This window comes from Aristolochia californica, unplaced genomic scaffold (genome assembly GCF_029961685.1).
Source record: "Aristolochia californica isolate CCGP_79_NKW_82.1479 unplaced genomic scaffold, dmAriCali1.0.hap1 SCAF_9, whole genome shotgun sequence".
NCBI classification, from domain to species: domain Eukaryota; kingdom Viridiplantae; phylum Streptophyta; class Magnoliopsida; order Piperales; family Aristolochiaceae; genus Aristolochia; species Aristolochia californica.
Window position 1 is genome coordinate 33,722,309 of NW_027182290.1, and position 21,299 is coordinate 33,743,607.

General features: G+C 39.7%; 2 protein-coding genes across 2 annotated transcripts; both read left to right on the plus strand.

Moving 5' to 3' along the window:
- Positions 1–3,292: 3,292 nt before the first annotated feature.
- Positions 3,293–11,720, plus strand: LOC137940160 (phosphatidylinositol/phosphatidylcholine transfer protein SFH13-like). The gene is made up of 17 exons (XM_068785094.1): positions 3,293–3,679; positions 4,242–4,332; positions 4,544–4,590; positions 4,866–4,962; positions 5,343–5,646; positions 6,023–6,122; positions 6,736–7,002; positions 7,438–7,515; positions 7,610–7,711; positions 7,798–7,847; positions 7,934–8,033; positions 8,156–8,254; positions 8,339–8,452; positions 9,006–9,180; positions 9,768–10,144; positions 10,365–10,439; positions 11,250–11,720. Exons 4-17 carry the CDS (start codon positions 4,956–4,958, stop codon positions 11,271–11,273), a joined length of 1,872 nt encoding a protein of 623 aa, XP_068641195.1. The 5' UTR covers positions 3,293–3,679; positions 4,242–4,332; positions 4,544–4,590; positions 4,866–4,955; the 3' UTR covers positions 11,274–11,720.
- Positions 11,721–12,236: 516 nt separating this feature from the next.
- LOC137941115 (transmembrane 9 superfamily member 12-like) lies at positions 12,237–15,533 on the plus strand. The gene is made up of 2 exons (XM_068786380.1): positions 12,237–12,440; positions 12,707–15,533. The coding sequence occupies exon 2, from the start codon at positions 13,031–13,033 to the stop codon at positions 15,008–15,010; it is 1,980 nt and encodes a 659-aa protein (XP_068642481.1). The 5' UTR covers positions 12,237–12,440; positions 12,707–13,030; the 3' UTR covers positions 15,011–15,533.
- Positions 15,534–21,299: the final 5,766 nt, after the last annotated feature.

A 21,299-nucleotide genomic window follows, 5' to 3' on the forward strand; every position in this document is an offset into this window, starting at 1 on the left:
TAGTTTGTCAATCCCATAGATTATGAATATTGAGACAATCCACCTAAATCATGGTCCCACCGCATCTACTCTTCGCTCACCCAACCAATGCACATGGATTAAGAAACGGTCTCACAAGCTTTATGGTTTTCAAATTTCAACCCAACGTCTTAAACCTTGAAATCAATGTCTCCTCTCACATGGTCGAAAGGGATCTGGCTTTTGACAATTTGACCAATGCTTCAAGATTCTACAATCATAAAGCTTCCATAAAATTTACAGATCAGACTTTACGAACTGAATTTTTAACTCCTTTCTCATATTCCTTAATCAAATCATTAATAGAATAATGCTACTTGGGGCTCTTATCTTTGATCCGAAGGCATATGATCCCTTTGACTTTTCCACTCCGAACGGGCATATTACTTGTCTTCAGCTTTTGCCTTTGTCCCCCTTCAAAATCGCTTAATCAATTCACATAATCTCTAATTAAGAATATAGTAACAAAAGCCATGATGCCCCTAATCTTTGCCTTCTCATGATTCCTGCTCCCACACCCTCTCCGCTTCACATGGAACGACACGACAATATATTTCCAGTAATAATGCGACATCATCGGCGAAGCGTGACATCTTGTAGCATGCTCCCACATAATTCAATTCTTATCTATGGTTGGGTGGAAGACCCATGTGATAGCCATCACACGTGGCGCCTCTCTCCGGAGATAATTTATTAAATTCCGGTGAAGTTTTTCTCGTGATCGTACAAAATCTTGTACGCACAAAAAGATACGGGACCGGATAGCCCGGCCATTTACGAGGAGAAGATCCGATCGTCCATCCATAAAGTGTTTAGTCACATCACGTGGTGCTTCCAGAACAACTTAGACATGCTGTGGGCCCCACATTTCGAGTTTGTCGGGTACGCTGATAGCTAAATCCGAGGAGCAAAAGGTCGATCAACGAATTTTATGTGATTCTTGATTCGTTTCATCTTCGTGGGCAAAGCTTGTCCACGTGTACGGTGCAGAATCTTTCGAATGTAGTCGGCGATTACTCGGTTCCAGATTCCATACGCCGTGTATTTGCTTCTCCCGTTAGTTATTTCGAGGTTTTCCACCGGTGGTTGCATTCGTTGAAGGGCGCGCCTTTGTGGATCGCGTGCAAGCCAGCAGTGTGGCCTGCATTTGGTCGCCTTTGCCGAAAATGCCACGGCATGGTTAAGAAATTTCTGAGGCGTGCAGCAGCGGGACCCAGCGCTACCGACGGAATTGGCAGAGCGACAATAGCCAACAGATAACAGGAGGCAGAAAGAACATCACGAGACGCCTGTTTCGGTTGGCGAATGGGAGGATTGAGAAAAACGGAAACGGCCTCCTGGCTCTACGCGCCTTTTCCGTACGCTGCCTTGCGCGCGCGCTTCTTCCGAATTTCTTATCTTGTATCAGAGCGACGGAACGAAGAGGGAATGTTTAGCCCCGTTGATGCAGGGAAGTCCCCTAATCGAAGCACTTCGTCCAGTGGGCCAAATTGAAATGTTTTTACCTCGACCATCTTCATTCGATCCATGTCACTGCAGCATTGCTGTTTGGGACCACCGAGTGTTTGTTGCCTTGTATTCTTTTGGAGAATTTTCTGCATAAAGTAATAGGTCACGTTCGTGCCAATGTGAGAGGAAAATCCCGATGAAGTGACAAAAATGTCTATTTACTCCCACATGCACGTCTTTCTTGAAACTTGGAAGCTTCACTGTGCATCCGATCAGTAGCCCCATTCCAGAGAGACATCGCATTTGCTGCACAAATCTCCAGAGCATAAAACTGTACAATCCCAGAGCCGATCGACACAATAAAGAACGCTTCCAGCGCAGTTTTCACCGAAACAGAAAAAGAACAAGGAACTGAAGCGACAGTGCTATCGGCCGCTTCCACTTAAATGATTTACTAGTTATTTCTTGCACCTTACGCTCTGCGCCCGGGAACCGTGCGTCAAATATCGGCGACGCATTTTTTAATTGCTTTTCGTTTGACGGACGCTCCGTCAGAGAATCACGGAAGGCGGACAAACTGTCCCCCAATCCATCCATCGCCCTCTCAAATGATACCGCTTTGTCGTCTTCCCGTCGGAACGTCTCCGGCCGTCCTCGCAGCTCTCTGCCTTCGCTCCGCCCCGTAAAAACAAACTAACGCTGCGGGAAAATAATAGAGAACAGTGACTTGCTCGTGAGACAGCGGCAGAAGGAGAAAGGAGTCGGAGCAGGCGAAATCGCGAGCGAAAGCGACTCTACGGGGCACGCCCCTATCGTGTCGACAGCGACGCCTCTCCAGACCCTGCTGTGCTGCGGTCGAACCCTCTTTTCCTCCTTTGGTTTTTTTTTTACTTACGTTTTCTGACAAATACGTACGACCCGGTAAATCGAAATAGAACTGTCGAAGACGAAGGTCAAAGGAATTAGATTTTTAATTACTTAATCATGACCGTCGATTTTCCTCTTCACGCATGAAGATAATAATTGGTACTTTTTTAGGATGATGATCCCTGGGTTTTTACTTTCTACCGTCTACCTGCCCTAAGTCAAAAGGTGTTGTTGCCATTGAGATCATGGACCCATCTTAGCTGTCACCTCACATACGGTCAGATCAGCAAGTAGAAGTGGCGGGCCCCTACACTGTTCGTTGCCGGAGGGTCGCTTGGCGGTTTAGAGTACTGACGCGTGCCCGTCGTAACGGAAACTGTCACGGTTTGTCACGTTGTTAATAAGTGCCGGAACTAATAAATGTCTGCTGTTGAGAATGAAACGACGTTCGGTTCAGATGTTGACGTGCAGCAGCTAGAGGTCTCACCGAACAAGATGACGAGTTGACCACAGAATAAAAATGGCTTATAAATTCCATTCCTGTTATTGCCCCGAAAGAATCTCTCCGCATCTCAAGCCATGTGTTGGCTTTCGGCTTTTCTTTTTCCTTTTTCATTTATTTTCTCTAAAATAATTCCATTAAGCTACTTAGATTAGTCATAATTTCATTTAATCCAAAATTGGATGGTTAACCCAACGCCGAGTACGGTTGTAGTTCATGATGGGTCCGCCCCCCGCTGGATCGCCTTTGTTGACGGCTGTGGATCCATATTCAGAATCTTAATAAAATGATAGTTGAACGGTTGCGATTTCTGCTTTTCTTATAGGTTTAAGTTTTGTTTAAATAATGCACGAAAATTGAACTCTTTGTTCAAAAAGAACTCCACTCGGCGTGGTAGTTTTCTGGTGATTCAGCACGGCACGCCGGTCGCTCTCTGAACCGAATCTGCCGAAGAGGTTTCCCAAACCTCAGAGGCGTAATTAAATTGTACACGTATATATTAAGCCACTGGTGTGGAGCCTAGTGGAGAAAAAAGCAAAGCCAGCATCTCACACTTGCGCTCGAACCTTCCAATTCTTTCACAAAAAGCAGAGCTGAAACGGGAGAGAGACGAAGAAAATACTGGGGAAGAAATTCGCAAATTGCGTTTTTCCTTCCTCTCCTCGAGGTCGAGCTCGAGAAATTGGGGCAAGTGAAAAAGGAAAGAATATATTACGAGTAAAACACGACCTGATCTGCGTTTCAGGACTCCTTTGCAGGGTGAGGTTGGATTTTCTGCAGGGAATTTTCAGAATCTGATGCGATAATCGATGTCCCTGCGCTCCGATTAGGGTTTTGTGAAAGGTACCTTTCAGCCTCGTCGTTTCCACGCGAAATTTAGTCCAGAGACACGTTTTATCAAGATTCTAAAGTTTTAATCGTTTTTACGTTTCTGGGTGAGAATGTGGATCTGAACGGGTCTCGTTAAGATTTTAATGATGAGAATACGGATCTTGGCCTTTTCTTTCTGGATTTAACGCAATTCTAGCTTTCAAGATTGTAATGACGGATGCCTTGTAGCCATCGTCCAAGAAGTGCGGGATTTTCGTCAGATGCTGTGTATGTCTGGGATCCGGAATGCTGTTTCTGGTTATCGTCCTGGTGGTTTTGTATTGCATATTCTTGATTTCCTTTGTTTCAGCTCGCATTTTAGTTTTAGCTTCCCCTTTGAAGACTCTTTGGTTTCCGAAATCCTACTTTTACATTTTTATTCTATTGGGTTACTGATGGCAAAACAAGCAAATCCGAGCGGCCATTTCTTCATTATCCTGAATATATATCACACTGTCAGAAATTGATATTTATGCTGTTCTGTTCTACTGTTGTTCGTCTTAAGTGGATTTTAAGAAAATTTCTGGAAATGCAGGTTATTGCGGTTTTCCTTTCTTTACATTGATCCAGAAAGTCACGTTGCTGGTGCTTGCGGATATGTACTGGATTTGGAAGCTCTCAGGGAGGTATGTTGGAAGACGATTCTGTTTACTATAACCAAAGTTGAAGGGTTACTATCAATGTCATCTTATGAGCCTCTGTCCACGGATAATGTTCAAAATGATTTTAAACTTGTATACTGGTTTTCTCCACTTGCTTTTTTTTTTTTGTGTGTGTTTCTTTTTTATGGTTTATTATGGAATTCTTGATTTTGACAAACTCCATCCAATGCTGCAGCTTTTTTTTTTCCTAAAATTCAGAAGAGTTGGCAAATCCTTCCCAAGGTTGGTTTATCTTTTATGTGTGCCTTGTAGAACTCTTAGCATGTGCTTTTTGAAAAAAAAATAAGAAAGGTGGAATTTTATTCCATCAAGAAGGGCACAAATTGAGGAAGGGGTGCTTAAGAATGAGGGATTGGAAGGCTGTCCCTTAGTTTTCTAAAAGGCTGCCCCTTCTGTTCATATGCCTTAGCTTCAAAAAACTTTGGTCTATGTTACTTTCTTTTTCCAGAGTTTCCAATCATATATTTAATAGGATGCACTCTTTGTTTTTGCTGTAGGCTGCTGGGAATTTTCACAGTACTGGTGGTGTTTGTTCTTATTCATCTACTGCCTGAAGTCTCTGGCATATCTGCTTTGTTGACAAAAAAATGTCAGGTCAGTCTATATAACTTGTAAGAAGATTATTACTTGGCTTGTTCCCGAGCAGTAGAAGAAACCTCAAAAATTTGAAGGACAAGAGCACTTTCTTAAGGATGATCAGATCTGTTTTTTTTTTCCTTTCTTTGATGTACTTTTAGTTGATCTTTGACTAATATTGCTCCATTTGGATCTCTGCACTGAATGAATAATCCCTTTCACTAAATGAGTTTTAGGTTAAAAAATGAGAGAATTTTCAGGAGAGCTATTGAACTTGGTTGATGTGGTTAGCAAATAGCACCTTTGGGATTTTTCTAGCGATTCTGCAGTTATTGTCTTGGGTTCTTTTTCTCTAGAAATGCCACCTTTTAAAATCATTTTATATGAAAATTTTGAAGGTCTGGAAGGATTGGCTAGCCATGAAGAAAGACGAGAAAGGAGGTCAGATGTGGAGAACTCGGAAGATGAGAGAAGGCGAACAAAAATTGGAACTTTAAAGAAGAAGGCAATAAATGCTTCAAATAAGTTCACCCATTCTCTAAAGAAACGAGGCAAAAAGAGAATTGATTGTAGGGTTCCTCCGGTTTCCATAGAGGATATCCGAGATGCAAAAGAGGAGCGTGCTGTCTACGCTTTTCGTCAAGAACTTCTTGCGAGGGATTTATTGCCAGCTAGGCATGATGACTATCATATTTTGTTGCGGTGAGTGCTCCTTCATTATGATAATGAAGCAAGTTAAAAAAAAATAGTGCACCTTCATTATTTTAAAAGTGTTTTTGCATTGTACTAATTGCTTAAGTTGTCTAAGTATGTTTACCCAGTTAAATTATGACTGCCACACTTAATTGAGAGGGTTTTATAAGTTGTAATCGATGGTAGATCAGAATGGTGGCATGTTGATCCTTGGTGTCATAATATTACATCATCATGGATAATATTTTCTCACTTCTTGGCCATAACCTTCACATTTTTAATTTAATTTTTTTCTTTTTAATTTTGAATGAACAAATATTTTTCCTCTTTAGGTAAAAAATTAGTGCCATATTCCTGCCCTTTGACAATGCTTTTGTTGCTTCAGGTTTTTGAAAGCTAGACAATTTGACACCAATAAAGCAATTCCTATGTGGATGGAAATGCTTCAATGGAGAAAGGAGTATGGCACAGATACGATATTGGAGGTGAGATTTTTTATCCTGTTCTTTATTTATTTTTGAGTTCTCATAGGTGAGCAGCATTTAAAGTCGATTTGAAGAGAAACATGGCAGGCTTCATATGCCTCGTGGATTAATTAGTGGTCTGATTATATCAATTTTTAGGGGCTTTGGCGGACTATGATTAAGAGATTTGTTTTTCCATGTGATTATTGAATTTTCTTTTTCTAGAAGTAGAATGTTATGAATGTCATAACGGTGCTAAAAAGCACCTAGTTCTTTACAATAGTTGATGCTTGAACTTTTGGAATAGCCAATTGTGTACCAAATGCTTTATTGGAGTTTACTGCACTTGTGAATCATACATATTGATTTGTATATAGATGCTGATCCAGTTTTACTTTTTGGAGAGAGAGAGAGAGAGAGAGGTGGGTTTGCATTGATTGTTGAAAGAGAGACATCCTTTTAACTTCTTACTTTTTCTTTTTCTTTTTTCTTGTGGGGGGGTTGAAAACTTAGCACTGATAGAACATGTGTTTAACAAAAGAGACTGGTTGCAATAATTGTCTTTCAATTGTAAATGCAAAAAACGTTTTATTAATTTTTTAACACTACTGCAATGCCTTGATCTGAAATGAAGGACTTCGTGTTTGATGAGCTGGAGGAAGTTTTGCAGTACTATCCCCAGGGATACCATGGTGTTGATAAAGGCGGCAGACCACTTTATATTGAACGTCTTGGAAAAGTTGAACCAAACAAGCTTATGCACATTACCACAATGGAGCGGTATTTGAAGTACCATGTACAAGAGTTTGAGAAGGCATTCCGTGAAAAATTTCCTGCATGTTCTGTTGCTGCAAGAAGACACATCACTACGACAACCACTATTTTAGATGTACAGGGCCTGGTATGTCATTTCTTTTTTCCAATTGGGCTTGAGTTTTCATGTTTATTGTAAACACAAACTTGATATTTTGTGTGCTCAATAAATTATATTGAACCATTGCTAGATCTGAAGATTGAATGGGACAGTGGGGTTTTTAGATGCTATGACGTTTGAAATCATCAAAATCTTAATAGATGGTTTTGGGGTGTTGAGGGAGGTGTAATATTTTACATGTGAGCATTCTTGTCATTATTTGATTGAGGGACCCAAAAACTAGAAAAAGAAAAATGGCTTGGATGAAAGTAAGGTGGAAATTTAGATGAAGGGTTCCACATTAGGCTGGACTTGAATTGTTGTCATTTCTTCCTTTGAGTTCTTATTTCTTTTCTTTTTCTTTCTAAACTATGCATTCATGCCAATTATTTTCTTACAACATTGCTTTACAATGAGATACAGGGTATGAAAAATTACAGCAAAAACGCTATTGAACTTCTTCGTGGAATGCAGAGCATTGATGCAAATTACTATCCTGAGGTACTATTCTTTTTATCTTCCAGACCAGTGCATATGTATTATCTGCAAATTGTCTATAATCTCACTCTTTTTCCCTTTCCTGTTTGTGATACAGACTTTACAACAAATGTTCATTGTTAATGCTGGTCCTGGTTTCAAGATGCTTTGGAACATTGTGAAAAAATTTCTTGATGCAAATACTATGTCAAAGATACATGTAAGTACAGTAAACTGGTTATGCTTTTTCTCCTGAGTGCCCTTCGTGTGGTAGAGCTCAATTCATTTAAACTCTTAATTGGTCAGGTACTGGGAAATAAATTTCAGAGTAAACTGCTTGAAGCCATTGATTCAAGGTCAAAATTCATACTTATTGATCAATTTAACTTTTAAAGTTTTCTGAAATATGGGGAATTCAACATCATGTGTTTTCTTGTGCCAGCCAACTGCCAGATTTCCTTGGGGGATCATGTACTTGTGCTGCTGAGGGTGGGTGTCTTAGGTCAAGTAAGGGGCCGTGGAATGACCCTGAAATTATGAAGGTAAGATATGTATAATTTGGAGGCATCTGTGGGTGTTATTTTGCCTGTTGTCATTTGGGAGCATGAGGATATGCTTATTATGATGAAAAGTTGAAATCAATTTTTTGTTTTTCCACTTGTAGCTTGTATATAATGCAGAGGCAATGTTCGTTAGGCAGATTACACAAATTTCAGATGGTGAGCAGAGAGTCAGCTCCTACACTAGACCTCGTCCATTGAAGGCAAGATTTCAGATATTTTTAAAAGTTGGAGCATGTCTCACACATGGCTTATTAATTTTGTTTATTGCAACTTTGTGCAATCAGGGAAGATGCAGTGATACATCAACAGCTGAATCAGGATCAGATGTTGATGATCTTGGCTCTCCTATTGGATTAAGAGGCACTGGATTTACACGTCTGCCCCCTGTTCATGAAGAGGTGATTTTTGGCTTTTGTTGTATGCTGTCAACTAGTGATTGTGGGTTAAGTATCTTCTCTTTCTGCTTAAAAGTATCACCCTGGTACAGAAAATAATTGTCTGATGTGATAATTAATTGCAAAATTCGTTGGTGGTGAAGCTTCTATATCCAAGAAATTGTCTTACTTGAATTTCTTTATGCAAATGAAAAGCCTATTCATTTTTATCTAAAGGCTTTTTCACTAGGTAAATGCTGCTTTCTCATGTATGAACATAACTTTGAATTGGACATAATGGCAGTTTAAGAGGAATGTTTTTTTTCTTTCTACTTCTTCTCTGTTCTTTTTCTCTCCTATTTGTTTGTACACTCTATAAGCATATTATTATAGTTAGTGTTCAGTTAATATGTATTTTTCCTGTGTATAAATGTGCATGTGTACAAGGTTGGTTTTTCTTATAGTCGTCTAACCTTTGATGAAATGTAAAATATAAATAATAATTGTTGTCCTTGTTATTCTTCTTTCTTATGTATAATTTCTGATGTTTGCTCTTCTCTGTTTTTCTGTGTTGTAGTTTGCCCAGGCTAGGCCAGCAGAGTCAATGGCCTATTACAGCTGTGATGACCATTTCTCTGTGATCAATAAAACTGTAGATTGTAGCAGAAGTGAAATGATGTCTATTGAAAGGGAATCAGATCCACCAAAGAATCCACTAAATCCTCATGGGGAATCAGCATTTACCAGCCAAGGTATACTTCATTTGACATATTTAAACATCATTAGCTATTTTAAATCCCATCAATTTACAAAAGCTTGTGTCAGTTCCCAAAAAATAAAAAAAAAGTCTTTTGTTCTGGAACATATTGGTTGTTATTTTCCTTCTCAGTAGTGTTTCGAGTGCAGAGAACAGCCTTGGATGCTTATTTATTTCAGTTCTTTCCTTTTTTTCATTTGTTGCTGCTTATATTCCTTCTACTTTACACCATTGTTGGTGATATATTTGGTCGCTTGCCTTTTCCTTATTGTAACACACAATGGTTTTCTTCTTTGAAAAGGGTAACACACCAATGTCAGTTCAGTTTATATAAAAAACTGTAAAAATGAGAAATTGGATTTATCTTCGTATATCTAATATGTTATTGTCCCATTTGGAGTAGAATTTTAAAAAAACATTAGTACAGTCTCTGAGCTTAACTTGTTTTTGTTTCCATACGTTTGATGAAGATGTGAATGGTTAGTCCTGTAGAAAAAAAACAATCCTTATACTTTCTATTTGTTAGGATGTTGCTACTTCAACACTTGTGTTTGCGCTCTTTTGACATTAGCTATTCTTCAGGTGCTTTGGTTGAAAGGCTGATTACCATAAAGGATAGATTGGAGGCAAGGAACTTCCTAAGTGTTTTGAGAGTACTGCTTACTTTTATGATTAAAATAGTGACATTAGTGCGCGTTTTATGTTGGACTGGAGGAAGAAGACAGGAAAATGTACATCCATTGAGCATGTTGGATTCAAATTCTGATGGTCTTCCATCTTCAGAGGAAGTCAAGGAAGACAGAGTCCTCCCATGTTTACAAAGAATTCAGAGGCTTGAGACAATATTCAGTGAGCTTAGCAGTAAGCCTGCCAGCATTCCTCCCGAGAAAGAACATATGATTTTGGAATCACTGGATCGCATCAAATCAATGGAGTTTGACCTTGAGAAGACAAGGAGAGTAAGTCTCTTTCTTATGTCTCATATTTTTATAAAAGCAGTGTCACGAGGCAGATATCTGCTACGATGGCACCCAGGATTGACTAGTCATTGTGTGCTCAACCCTGAAAAGATGTTGTAGTCACCTGACCAAAAGAATGTGAATAAAAACAGATCATAGTCACCTTTTAATCTCTCGTCTAGCACCTATATTAATTTTTTTACAATTGCTCTGGCCACAGGTGTTGCAGGCGACTGTAATGAAGCAAATGGAAATTGTTGAGTCATTGGATAGCCTACAAGAATCAAAAATGACGGTATGGTATTGTTTCTAGAATTTCCCTTTTTTTTTCCTACATAATTATCTTTTGAAAATTTTTGCCCTATACTTTGTATTGCAAAATCCTTTCTTTCAGTAACTACCAAATCACACTGCCAACTTTTTGGTGAATCTTTCATCATTTGATCAGTTTGTTTCATTTATTTGAGAAGAAATCAGATCCTCGTTGAAACTCTTGCAAAAATGGTCCTTTATGACTGCTGTACTTTCTAATTGAGTTTAGTTGTTTCTGATCGGGCAAATTTGTTTTTTTGTCGCTATCAAAATTCTATTTGAGGCATTCAACTCAGTTACCATTCCCCATAGTTATGTAGTTTACCTAGTGCCTCTATGACATTCTTTAAGTCATTTTTTTCAAAATAAAATTGTGCTGAAAATATTTGAAGTCCATGATTGCCACCCATTTTGACAATGGTTCAATCCTAGCGGTCGTTGATGTTTGATATCCTGAAACTTCTGCATGAGACATTGGTATGATTAACTTCTTAGCTTATCCTATTTGCACCAGCTCTGGCCTCTTGTTGTCTCATCGCCATCAGCAATATGGCTTCTTTCTCTTGTATTTTTCTTGTGAGCTTGGTCTTTCCATCAATTTGTGTACCCCTCGTGCATATTAGACAACGAGAACATGGTTAAAAAACAAAAAACATTGAGTCATCATTATCCTGCACTAGTTTCTTAAATTGCTTTGTTTAGGTTACAAAATTGTAGAAAAGGAAATCTGTACAATCATGGTCCAAGCTCGAGTGTCTAAATTTCTATTAATGTAAATAATTATATTTTACAGAGAAGAAGGTCCTGTCGGCCGTAGACATGAATGGGACCATGATGGACATTGAGGAGGACAGTAAATCGGAAAAGTGAGTGCTCTCAAAAAATGATCAAAGCTTCATGCAGGTGGATGAGACGAAGGATTATTCAGCAAGTCTGATGCTTCATGGAGTACCAATTTTGTTTGGATATCGGGCATTCAAAATTTCAATGTATATTCAGCTGATTTATTACTTTAGAGGAATGGGGGCTAGTGAATGTTATGGTTTTCATCTACGATGCCTGAATCTACTCAGGCAGTCTCATCATTATTTTCTCTCTTCAGTTTTTTTTTTTTTTTTTTTTCTGACACAATGAGACGGGATAGCTGATCTTTGCACATAGGTCACATATAGTACAGAATAGGAATGAGTAGTGAGAAAATAATTCAATGTATTCTTGATTCCTTACTAGTAATGGGAACCAATTGGGTTTATTTTTTGGGTAATTCTTTGATTATGTATTCTGGTATCGTCTTAATTAAAGGCGGATCAGTGCAGAAGGATGTTGGAATATTGCGAGGGAAAGATTTCACATGAACGAGTAAAATGTGGAGAGTATCAAGAACGACTCATCTTTGCATTCTGTAAACTAACATTTAGTAGTGCCCAAAGTTTCAAAAAGGGCTGTTAAAATCAGAAAAAAAAAAAAAAGGAGCTCTTATCAAAGGTATAATTATCACAAATAGTTTCTTAATCAAACAAGAAAAAGTTCTCGGGTCTTCTGATATCAAGTAATTCTAGAATTTTTGAAGGTCACAAGTCACAAAAACTGGATGATTGGATCGATTCCTCTTTGAGCTGGAGCATCAGGTAAAAATTCTAATTCAATGACAGCCCACATTCTTTCTTTGGATACTAAAATGATTTTTGCCGGCCCACTATGTTTGTTGGGGTTAAACTCTCTCACAAAGCAACCCCACGAAAGTAGTCTCGTGGGACTCTCATGCTTAAAAGCTTAGACCTAGATCTTACGTCTGAAGTTCATCCAGATCCGGCATCCATAGTCGGTATATTATTCACCCGCAAATTATTCTGTTCGCCCCCTGCGGAAGCTCTGTGTCACCCCATTCTTCCCATATCGAGAAGAGTACCTTTCCGTTCATTTCTAGGAGCGAGTGTCTTTCGCATCTCAGCGGAACTGATTTCAGTGGATCTACAATCTGCCAGTAAGTTTCGTCCGCCAGATCTGTCTTTGTAACTCTTTCAGCAGCTATTTCTGTTTTGTTTTGTTTCTTTTCTCTCCTTTGGAGAAATTTCTAGGATTTTGATTCTCTGAAGGGCCCTGCGAATTAAATTTTATGGGATAAAGTTATTTCTGTCTTGATTTAAGGTTCTAGTTTTTAATTTGTCCTCCGATATCTCCGATCTGCTGTCGGATCATTTGGGGACTTTTCTTTCCTTTATTTTACCGTTCTGCTATTGGATTTCACAGGTTCTGCTTTTGACCGACCGGAAGATCAAACTTCTAAATGTTTAGTAATTAACGCGGATCTGTCGTTGTGAATTTATTTACCGCTCTCGTATCTTGAGGTTTGTTAGTTCTGGAAGGGTACAGGAGAGCGACACGGGAATTTGCTCTTTTCGGTTCTTGCTTTGGAAGCTGTGTGTCTGAACTGATTGGGCTGTATCGTCATTGTTTTGGACAAGATTTTTCTTTCTTGAGATATGGCAATCTATATTCGTGAGAGATCTTGAAACGTATTTTCAGGTTTTATAAATCTCCGAGATCAAGTGGATAACCGTGGGAGTTGCGCAAATGGCTGTTTGGACGATCTCAAAGTTTTATTCTATTTGTTTCCTTGTGGTTCTTTTTTCTAATATTTGTGCTGGTTTCTATCTTCCCGGGAGTTACATGCACACTTATTCAGAAGGTGAAGAGATTTCAGTTAAAGTGAATTCCTTGACCTCAATTGAAACAGAACTTCCCTTTGGTTACTACACTCTTCCTTACTGCAAACCTCCTGGTGGAGTTAAAAAAAGTGCAGAAAACTTAGGAGAACTCCTTATGGGGGATCAGATTGATAACTCGCCTTACCGATTCCGCATGTTAAAAAATGAATCAGTTTATCTCTGCACTACAAAACCTTTAACTGAACTTGAGGTGAAGCTTTTGAAACAGAGAACTCGTGATCTCTATCAGGTGAACATGATTCTTGACAATCTACCTGCAATGCGATATGCCAAGCAAAAAGGAATTAATATACAGTGGACTGGGTTCCCTGTTGGTTATACCCCTCCATCCCAGAGTAATGATGATTATATTATCAATCATCTGAAATTTAAGGTTCTTGTTCATGAGTATGAAGGGAGTGGTTTGCAGATTATTGGTACTGGGGAAGAGGACATGAGTATGATAGCTGAAGAAGCAGATAAGAAAAAGGTAAATGGCTATGAGATAGTTGGGTTTGAGGTTATCCCTTGTAGTGTCAAATGGAACCCAGATGAGATGACGAAACACAAGATGTATGATAACTTGGATCATGTAACCTGTCCGTCAGAACTTGAAAAGTCCCAGATAATCCGTGAACAAGAAAAAGTTACATTTACTTATGAAGTTGAGTTTGAGAAGAGTGATATCCGTTGGCCTTCTCGTTGGGATGCTTACTTGAAGATGGAAGGTGCTCGTGTTCATTGGTTCTCAATCCTAAACTCCTTGATGGTTATCTTCTTCTTAGCTGGTATTGTCTTTGTCATATTTTTGAGAACAGTCAGAAGGGATTTGACCAGGTATGAAGAACTGGACAAAGAAGCCCAAGCACAGATGAATGAGGAACTCTCCGGGTGGAAGCTTGTGGTAGGAGATGTGTTTAGGGAGCCTGAATGCTCAAAGCTCCTCTGTGTGATGGTTGGAGATGGGGTACAAATTGCTGGCATGGCAGTTGTAACAATTGTTTTTGCAGCACTTGGGTTCATGTCTCCTGCTTCCCGTGGGATGCTTTTGACTGGAATGATAATACTATACCTCTTTCTTGGAATGCCAGCTGGATATGTTGCAGTTCGTCTTTGGTCAACTATCAAAGGCACTACCGAAGGGTGGAGGTCCCTCTCTTGGTCAGTTGCTTGCTTTTTCTCTGGGATTGTTTTCTTCATTCTAACTGTTTTGAACTTCATGCTTTGGTCAAGCAAAAGTACTGGAGCTATCCCAATTTCATTGTTCTTTCTGCTTCTTGTCCTTTGGTTCTGCATCTTGGTACCACTCACTCTCTTTGGAGGGTTTATAGCAACACGTGCTGAACCCATTCAGTATCCAGTCAGGACCAATCAGATTCCCAGAGAAATTCCTTCTAGAAAATACCCTTCATGGCTTCTTGTTCTCGGTGCTGGTACTCTCCCGTTTGGAACACTATTCATTGAACTCTTCTTTGTTTTGTCTAGCATATGGCTTGGAAGGTTCTACTATGTCTTTGGGTTCTTGCTTGTGGTCCTTCTCCTGCTTGTTATTGTTTGTGCTGAAGTGTCTGTTGTCCTTACGTACATGCATCTGTGTGTAGAGGATTGGAGATGGTGGTGGAAGGCATTCTTTGCCTCTGGCTCTGTTGCCCTTTATGTGTTTCTTTACTCTATCAATTATTTGGTGTTTGACCTCAGGAGTTTGAGTGGTCCTGTTTCAGCTATACTCTACCTTGGTTACTCTCTAGTCATGGCAATCGCCATCATGTTAGCTACTGGCACCATTGGGTTCATCACATCCTTCTATTTTGTCCATTACCTCTTCTCATCAGTCAAAATTGATTAGAAGTTACGGGACACTGTAGGGAGGATAATAATTGCCCTTCCTCTTTTAAACATGAAAAAATATTTTGATACTCTTACGGGTGGAGCCAATCTTTTTCATCTTTCACAGTTCGTCTTGCTCCTACTGAAAATCCATCATCTCTCTAGCAATTTCATGGGTTTTGGAGTTTTGTTAACCCCTTGGCAGAATTGCAATTATGTTAACTGATCTGGCTCAGTTCGTTGGAAAGGTAGGACCTGCATATACTTGCACCTAAAAGACCCGGCGAATTCAAGGTAGGAAAATTATCTCTATGATTCTGAGTTGATTGATCTGATTTCTAGGTTTTTTCACCTGGTTAAGTTTCTGCGACACTTATTTGTATGTTGTTGAGATTCATTAAGTTCTGATGCCTTTTTATGCTAGTCAGTTAGCAGTTGTATTACCTGTAATCCGAAGCTTAAGAGTTGCCTCTTTTCTTCTGTTGGCAATGTCTTCTTCTTACTGTTTGATTTACTATTGCTGAGGTACGAGTTCAAATTTAGCGGACATTTCTTCTACCGAAAAAAATAACCGACATTTGTTTGACATTCAACTCTTGGCGCCTTGAATTAATGAAGACCATCACTTCTTGCCTAAATGCTGCATCGGAAAGCCTTACGTCTGTAGGCGCTTAGAGCACGGCATAACCGATTGCGAGCGAAATATATCAATTTGTCCTATTTTGGACCTTAATAGTATGTTAACTCAATAGGAAGATCGAGTAACATTGCCCGAGAGAGTGCTAATGTTGATTGCCGTCCCATTCAAAACATTGACACTGTTCAAGGAAAAAGAAAGCTGCAGCTGCAAGTGGCTGGCAATATAGTATTCTTGTCTTGAATCTACTGGTCTAATGCAAATAAATTCAAACTTAAAAATAACTTACATGACTGTAACTGTGTCATCCTTAGAATATTCAGACAGCTTCTTGGAGATGCTCAGTAATCTGCCCATCCATGGCAGCAATGGAATAAAAGCTGGCAACAAAATGCACTTCAGCTTCTAAGAAACATGCTCCTGCATGATTTGCAGTGTTTCCTTTGTGCACGCAGCATCACTGCACCATAGTAAGGGCATTTTTAACAGTAGTTTCTAGAGTAATATCAATTGTTCCAGTGCAATGCACATCCACACAATGAATTGAAATAACAATTTTTTTTTCTTGAATGGGGAGTTACAAATTATTCAGAAATAAAAAAGAACTTGTGAGCTACTGGAGAACCCTATCAGAATTCCTGCAGTATGCTACTTGCATTTATGCAGAAAAAAACAAAGGGAGAAAATAGAAAACAGTGAGTACTAAAAGTCCAGGATAACCCACTAAAATATCCTAACCTAGATAGAATAAGTTCGGGTACCCAACCCATCTGTTCAAGTTTGCGAGAAACACTTACAGCATCAGCACAACCAGTTTTACTAAAAGGATGATCATGATCTGTACAGAAAAAAGTGGTTTTACATGGTGGTGTTTTAAGATGAATTTCCTCATTCATTTCAAAAAATAAAAAAAACTTATCAAGCCCAAGGAATTTGGTCAGGCACATGAGCTCATATTCTTCATTCAGGGGGAGTTAGTCCCCTAAATGGATACATGAAGATCAAGTTCATGTCCAACATGAACATCATGTTAGTCATGTACATAAAGATCATCTTCGCACTTGGTGTTAGTGTTGACGATTTTATGTACACTGGAAAACAGTTTCCAGTGTTAGTACCCCAACATGAGAAAAACATAAAAAATAAGAGAATCTCTAAACCTTTACAGTACACTTAATTACAACATAATCTTTAAACCCCAAATTAGGTAAAACAACCATTATTACTACACGAATAAATTATTTAATGTATAATTACATATATTAATATATTTATTAATTGAATTAGATATTTTATTATGCATTAATATGGTAATTACATGAGCCAATAAAATATACACATGATTAATTACAAATAATAAATAAATAACGTTATAAATAAAAAAATGAAAGTAATACGTTGAGTTATTAATTTATTAATAACATATGATATACTTTAACCTAAAAATGAATAATTTAAGAGAAAAAATTGATCTAATCATAAATTTAACACACTATATATTTGTACATAATATATTTTATGTATTATTAATTAATAATATATTATCACAAAATTTAAAACCATTGGTTTAATTAACTATAGCAGTCGGATAATTATGCCAAAATAATTTATCAAATGTTTATTTTAAAAATATTTTAATTATGACTATCACTATTTTAATATATTAATTATAAAACAAATGTATTAAATAAATAAAAATAATTATTTTATAAATAAAATTTATAAATTAATGATTTTGATGACGATAGTTTTAAACTATCATCGTCTTCCTCATGGACGATCAAAACTATCATCGTCTTCCTCATGGGCGAAAAACTATCATCGTCTTCCTTAGGAGCGAGCCAGCGGGCAACGGCGACGGCGATAGGCCAGTGGGCAACAGCGACAGCGGCGGGCAATGCCGATAGGGGCAGCGCTCCAACGGTACGCAAAGAGGGAGAAGAGAGGGAGGCTGAGAAGCTCTGCAATAGATGTTCGACCTCCCGTGCTCTGCGAAGAAGGTCGAGAGGGAGAGGAGAGGGAGGATGGCTGTTAAACCGAAGTCGATGGCTGAAATCAAAGCTGAATGGGGAAATCGATGCCGAATCGAAGTAGAAATTAAGAAATCAAAGTCCAAATGTCAAAATTGAAGAAAACCGAAACTGAAACAGGGAAAATCGCAAGAAATTGGAAGGTCTTTTGGGGGAAAAAATAATAGCGTGAAAGAGAAGGGAGTGAGATGCCGAAAGGGAGAAGAGAGGGAGAAGATACAGAGAGATAAGAGAGAGGGAGAAGCGAGCGGGAGGTTCAGAGGGATAGCGAGTCCGAGAAGGAGAAGGACATCGAAAGGACGTTCGCAGCGAGAGATGGAGACAGTAAAGAGGGAGACAGGAGAAAGGGAGACCGAAGAGGGACGGCGGAGACGAGAGAGGGAGCAGAGAGCTCGGGGTTTAGGGAGACGACGGAGGGGCTGTGGGAAAGAGGAGAGGTGTGGGAACGAAATGATGAGAAATGAGCGAGACGGTGTGAGCCAGATAGAGCCCCGCGCATGGGTCATGTAGATGATTCTCAAATTGGGCGAAAAACACTTTCCGTCGTTTACTCTTGGGACATGAACTCCTGAGTCATGGATGATCATGTACATGACATGAATTTTGGCGTTCCCTAACGACCTCAGGATATGAACTGCGTAATGCGCATAAAGATCATGTCCTGAGTCATGTGCACTAACCCCCCCCCCCCCCCCCCCCCCCCCCCCCCCCTCCCTCAATGTGGTTCATTGGAGAACATTTAGTTTATGATATATGTGAGGCCTTTTTTTTAGCCATTTAATGTGGATTCATAGGCCAAATGTGCCTCTTCTTATTTGATTTTTTTTCTTTTCCCATGTGACATTTTTTACAAAAAAAAAAATATAATTTTTAAGTAAAATAATAATAAGTCATTGGAATTTTTTAACAAATGCCACCATTTGTAAACGTGGTGGAGAAAAGCACAATCTTCTAAATAAGATGACTTTTTCAAAGAGGGAAAACACTCGGTACAGCCACCTTGGCTGACACCCACAGATACATGTACATAGGACTTCTACTTATGTTATATAGGATTTATCTGTATCTTCACATTTTTTTTCCTACATCAGCAATTTGTAGTAATCTATCTCTTTGGTATTTGATTGTAAATGGAGAATCTTGCACTCTGCAGAGAAGCTAGCTGTTGGTTATAAAGAACCTTAACTATAGCCTTGAACCCATCCAAATGCCCACAGCACCACCAAACCTGGCTCCCATTTTCAGCCCCGAACTAATCAAAACGATGTCATCATATTTTTGGATGTGTAACAACTAATAGAAACAAGAAAGAATAAAGAACTGAACATAGATTGGAGGGACGTAGATCGACCTCCAGAGTAAGAATCTCAGCAAGGGGAGAAGATATGTTCTTTATAACCCGGAAAAGAAAACTATCTATGCATGCACTAAATGTATCATAAATAAATGTCGTCGACGGAGTTAGACGAACAGATAAGGTTCGGAACTTACCAAAAACAGAGGACCGAAACAGGGGTTTCGTCCGAGACCTCGCGCGAGACGTCAGCGCCGGGAGAGGGTTATCGTCGCCAGAGACGACGGCCGAAGAGGGCCGTCGGAGCGTCACGAGTTCGGGACAGAGGGCTCTTAAATCCTGAGTTCCCAAATTTTTTTTTTTTAGCTCTGAAATCCCGATTCCGGGAGGATCATCAGCGTCGAGGTATTTTGCATTTGGGGAAAACCCTAACTTATTTTATTTTATTTTATTTTTTATTAAAAAAAATCGCCAGTTTCAATGGCTGGTGGTCGTAGTCGTAGCCATCATGTTCAAGTGGAGATACTTGAAGATTTGCAGAGGCAAGTCGCAGAGTTGGTGATACTTGAAGATTTGCAAAGCCAAGTCACAGAGTTGGTGATACTTGAAGATTTGCAAAGCCAAGTCGCAAAGTTAACCCAACGTCTAACGATGCAGGATTTCGGTTCTCGTGAGATGGAAGATCACGATTCCGATGTCAAGTTCGAAAACCCATATCTCCATCCTGCTCGATTCGGGGAGCACCGCAGTCAGGGGAATCAACCTGTAGACCTCAATTTCAGAGCCACACTACCCGAGTTTTCTGGTACATTACAGGCTGAAGGATTCATCGACTGGTTACCTGCCAATGAGGAGCTTAGTGACCCTGTGTATGATGTTGATGATGTTGAGGAAGACGTGATCGATGAGATTGAGAAGTTTGGTGACCCTGTGTATGATGATGATGATGTTGAGGAAGATGTGGTCGATGAGATTGAGGAGTTTGGTGACCCTATGTATGATGATGATGATAAAGGAAATATGTTGTGTGGTGATGGCCATGCGACTCTGGTTGTTCGTCAGAGTCTGGTGCCTCTTCAGGGGGCTTCAGGGGATGATTTGCAGCGGACCAATCTTTTCCACACGACCTGCACAGTTGCAGATACAGTCTGCAATATACTCATTGACAGCGGTATTTATGCAAATGTTGTGTCCGACAAGCCTGTCCAGCAATTGCAGTTGACGACAGATCGACATCCCCAACCATACAACTTGTCGTGGCTGACTCATGGTAGTAAGGTCCCGGTAGATAGGTGCGGCCTCATCTCTTTTTCTATGGGCCAAAAATATTTTGATCATGCTTAGTGTGACGTTGCCTCTATGATGCTTGTCAAGTATTATTAGGTTGTCCTTGGTAATATGATCCCCTTGTTATTCATGATGGACAGAAGAATACTTATTCCCTGAGTATCAAAGGGAAGAAGGTTGTGTTGGCACCTCGTCAGGCAAGACTCACTCCTACTCTGATAGCTGGTATTACTAACCTGCTCTCTCGTCAAGCTTGTGCATGGAGACCTAGCGGTCGATCCTCCTCCTAGACTGCCGCCTGAGTAGGTGATGTTGGCCATTCCCACGCGTCATTTGAGGACTTCTAATGTTTTTTCATGTCCCGCCCTTGCATCTGTGTTTTCTGGGTTCTGCTGAAGTTATTATGAACTCGAGGGCGAGTTCTTTCCAACATGAGGAGACTGATGCAGGCGGGAATATCTTATGCGGGTACATATTCGGATCCGGTGTAAGTAGTCGGATCCTTAATCGGATCATCGGATCCATTGTCGGATTTTTAGTCGGATCTGTAATCGGACCTTTTGTATTGAACCCGGGTTGGACCGTAATTTTTATGGTTAGGGTTTGTTTTATTTTGAGCTGCAGCCCGAGCATGTCGGGGGCGTTGAGTTTGTTTAAAAGGTTGTTTAGGGTTTAGGGATGGAGGTTGTTGAATATTGAAATTGTAAATCGATTTAGAGAGGTTTTCTCTATGATTATAGGGCGAATTTCCTCCCATGATTCTCAGCTTGATTTACGTACAGGATAATCGCTATCCTGTTCTGCATCAGTTGGTATTAGAACTTTAGGCTGGGGAAGAAACTAGGTCTAGCTAGAGACCCTGCAGCGAGCAATTACAGGGTCGACGAAGACGACGTCGTCGCTGTTGAGCTACCGCTCAACGTTGCTGCCGAAAAAACTCAGGACTCGACTGAGCAGTTACAGAAACAGAGCAGTGACTCTAAATTTACCGGAAGATAGGGATTCAGCAGGGAAAAGGTTCGGCATCGACGTCGTCACCGTCGTGCGACGTTGCCGTCGA

Bases quoted from the DNA above. Each gene is read 5' to 3' on its own strand.
- LOC137940160 (XM_068785094.1), top strand. The intron at 8,453-9,005 runs GTGATTTTTGGC...TCTGTGTTGTAG, and splicing joins TGCCCCCTGTTCATGAAGAG to TTTGCCCAGGCTAGGCCAGC. The intron at 10,145-10,364 runs GTAAGTCTCTTT...CTCTGGCCACAG, and splicing joins ACCTTGAGAAGACAAGGAGA to GTGTTGCAGGCGACTGTAAT.
- LOC137941115 (XM_068786380.1), top strand. From the start codon at position 13,031: ATGGCTGTTTGGACGATCTCAAAGTTTTATTCTATTTGTTTCCTTGTG.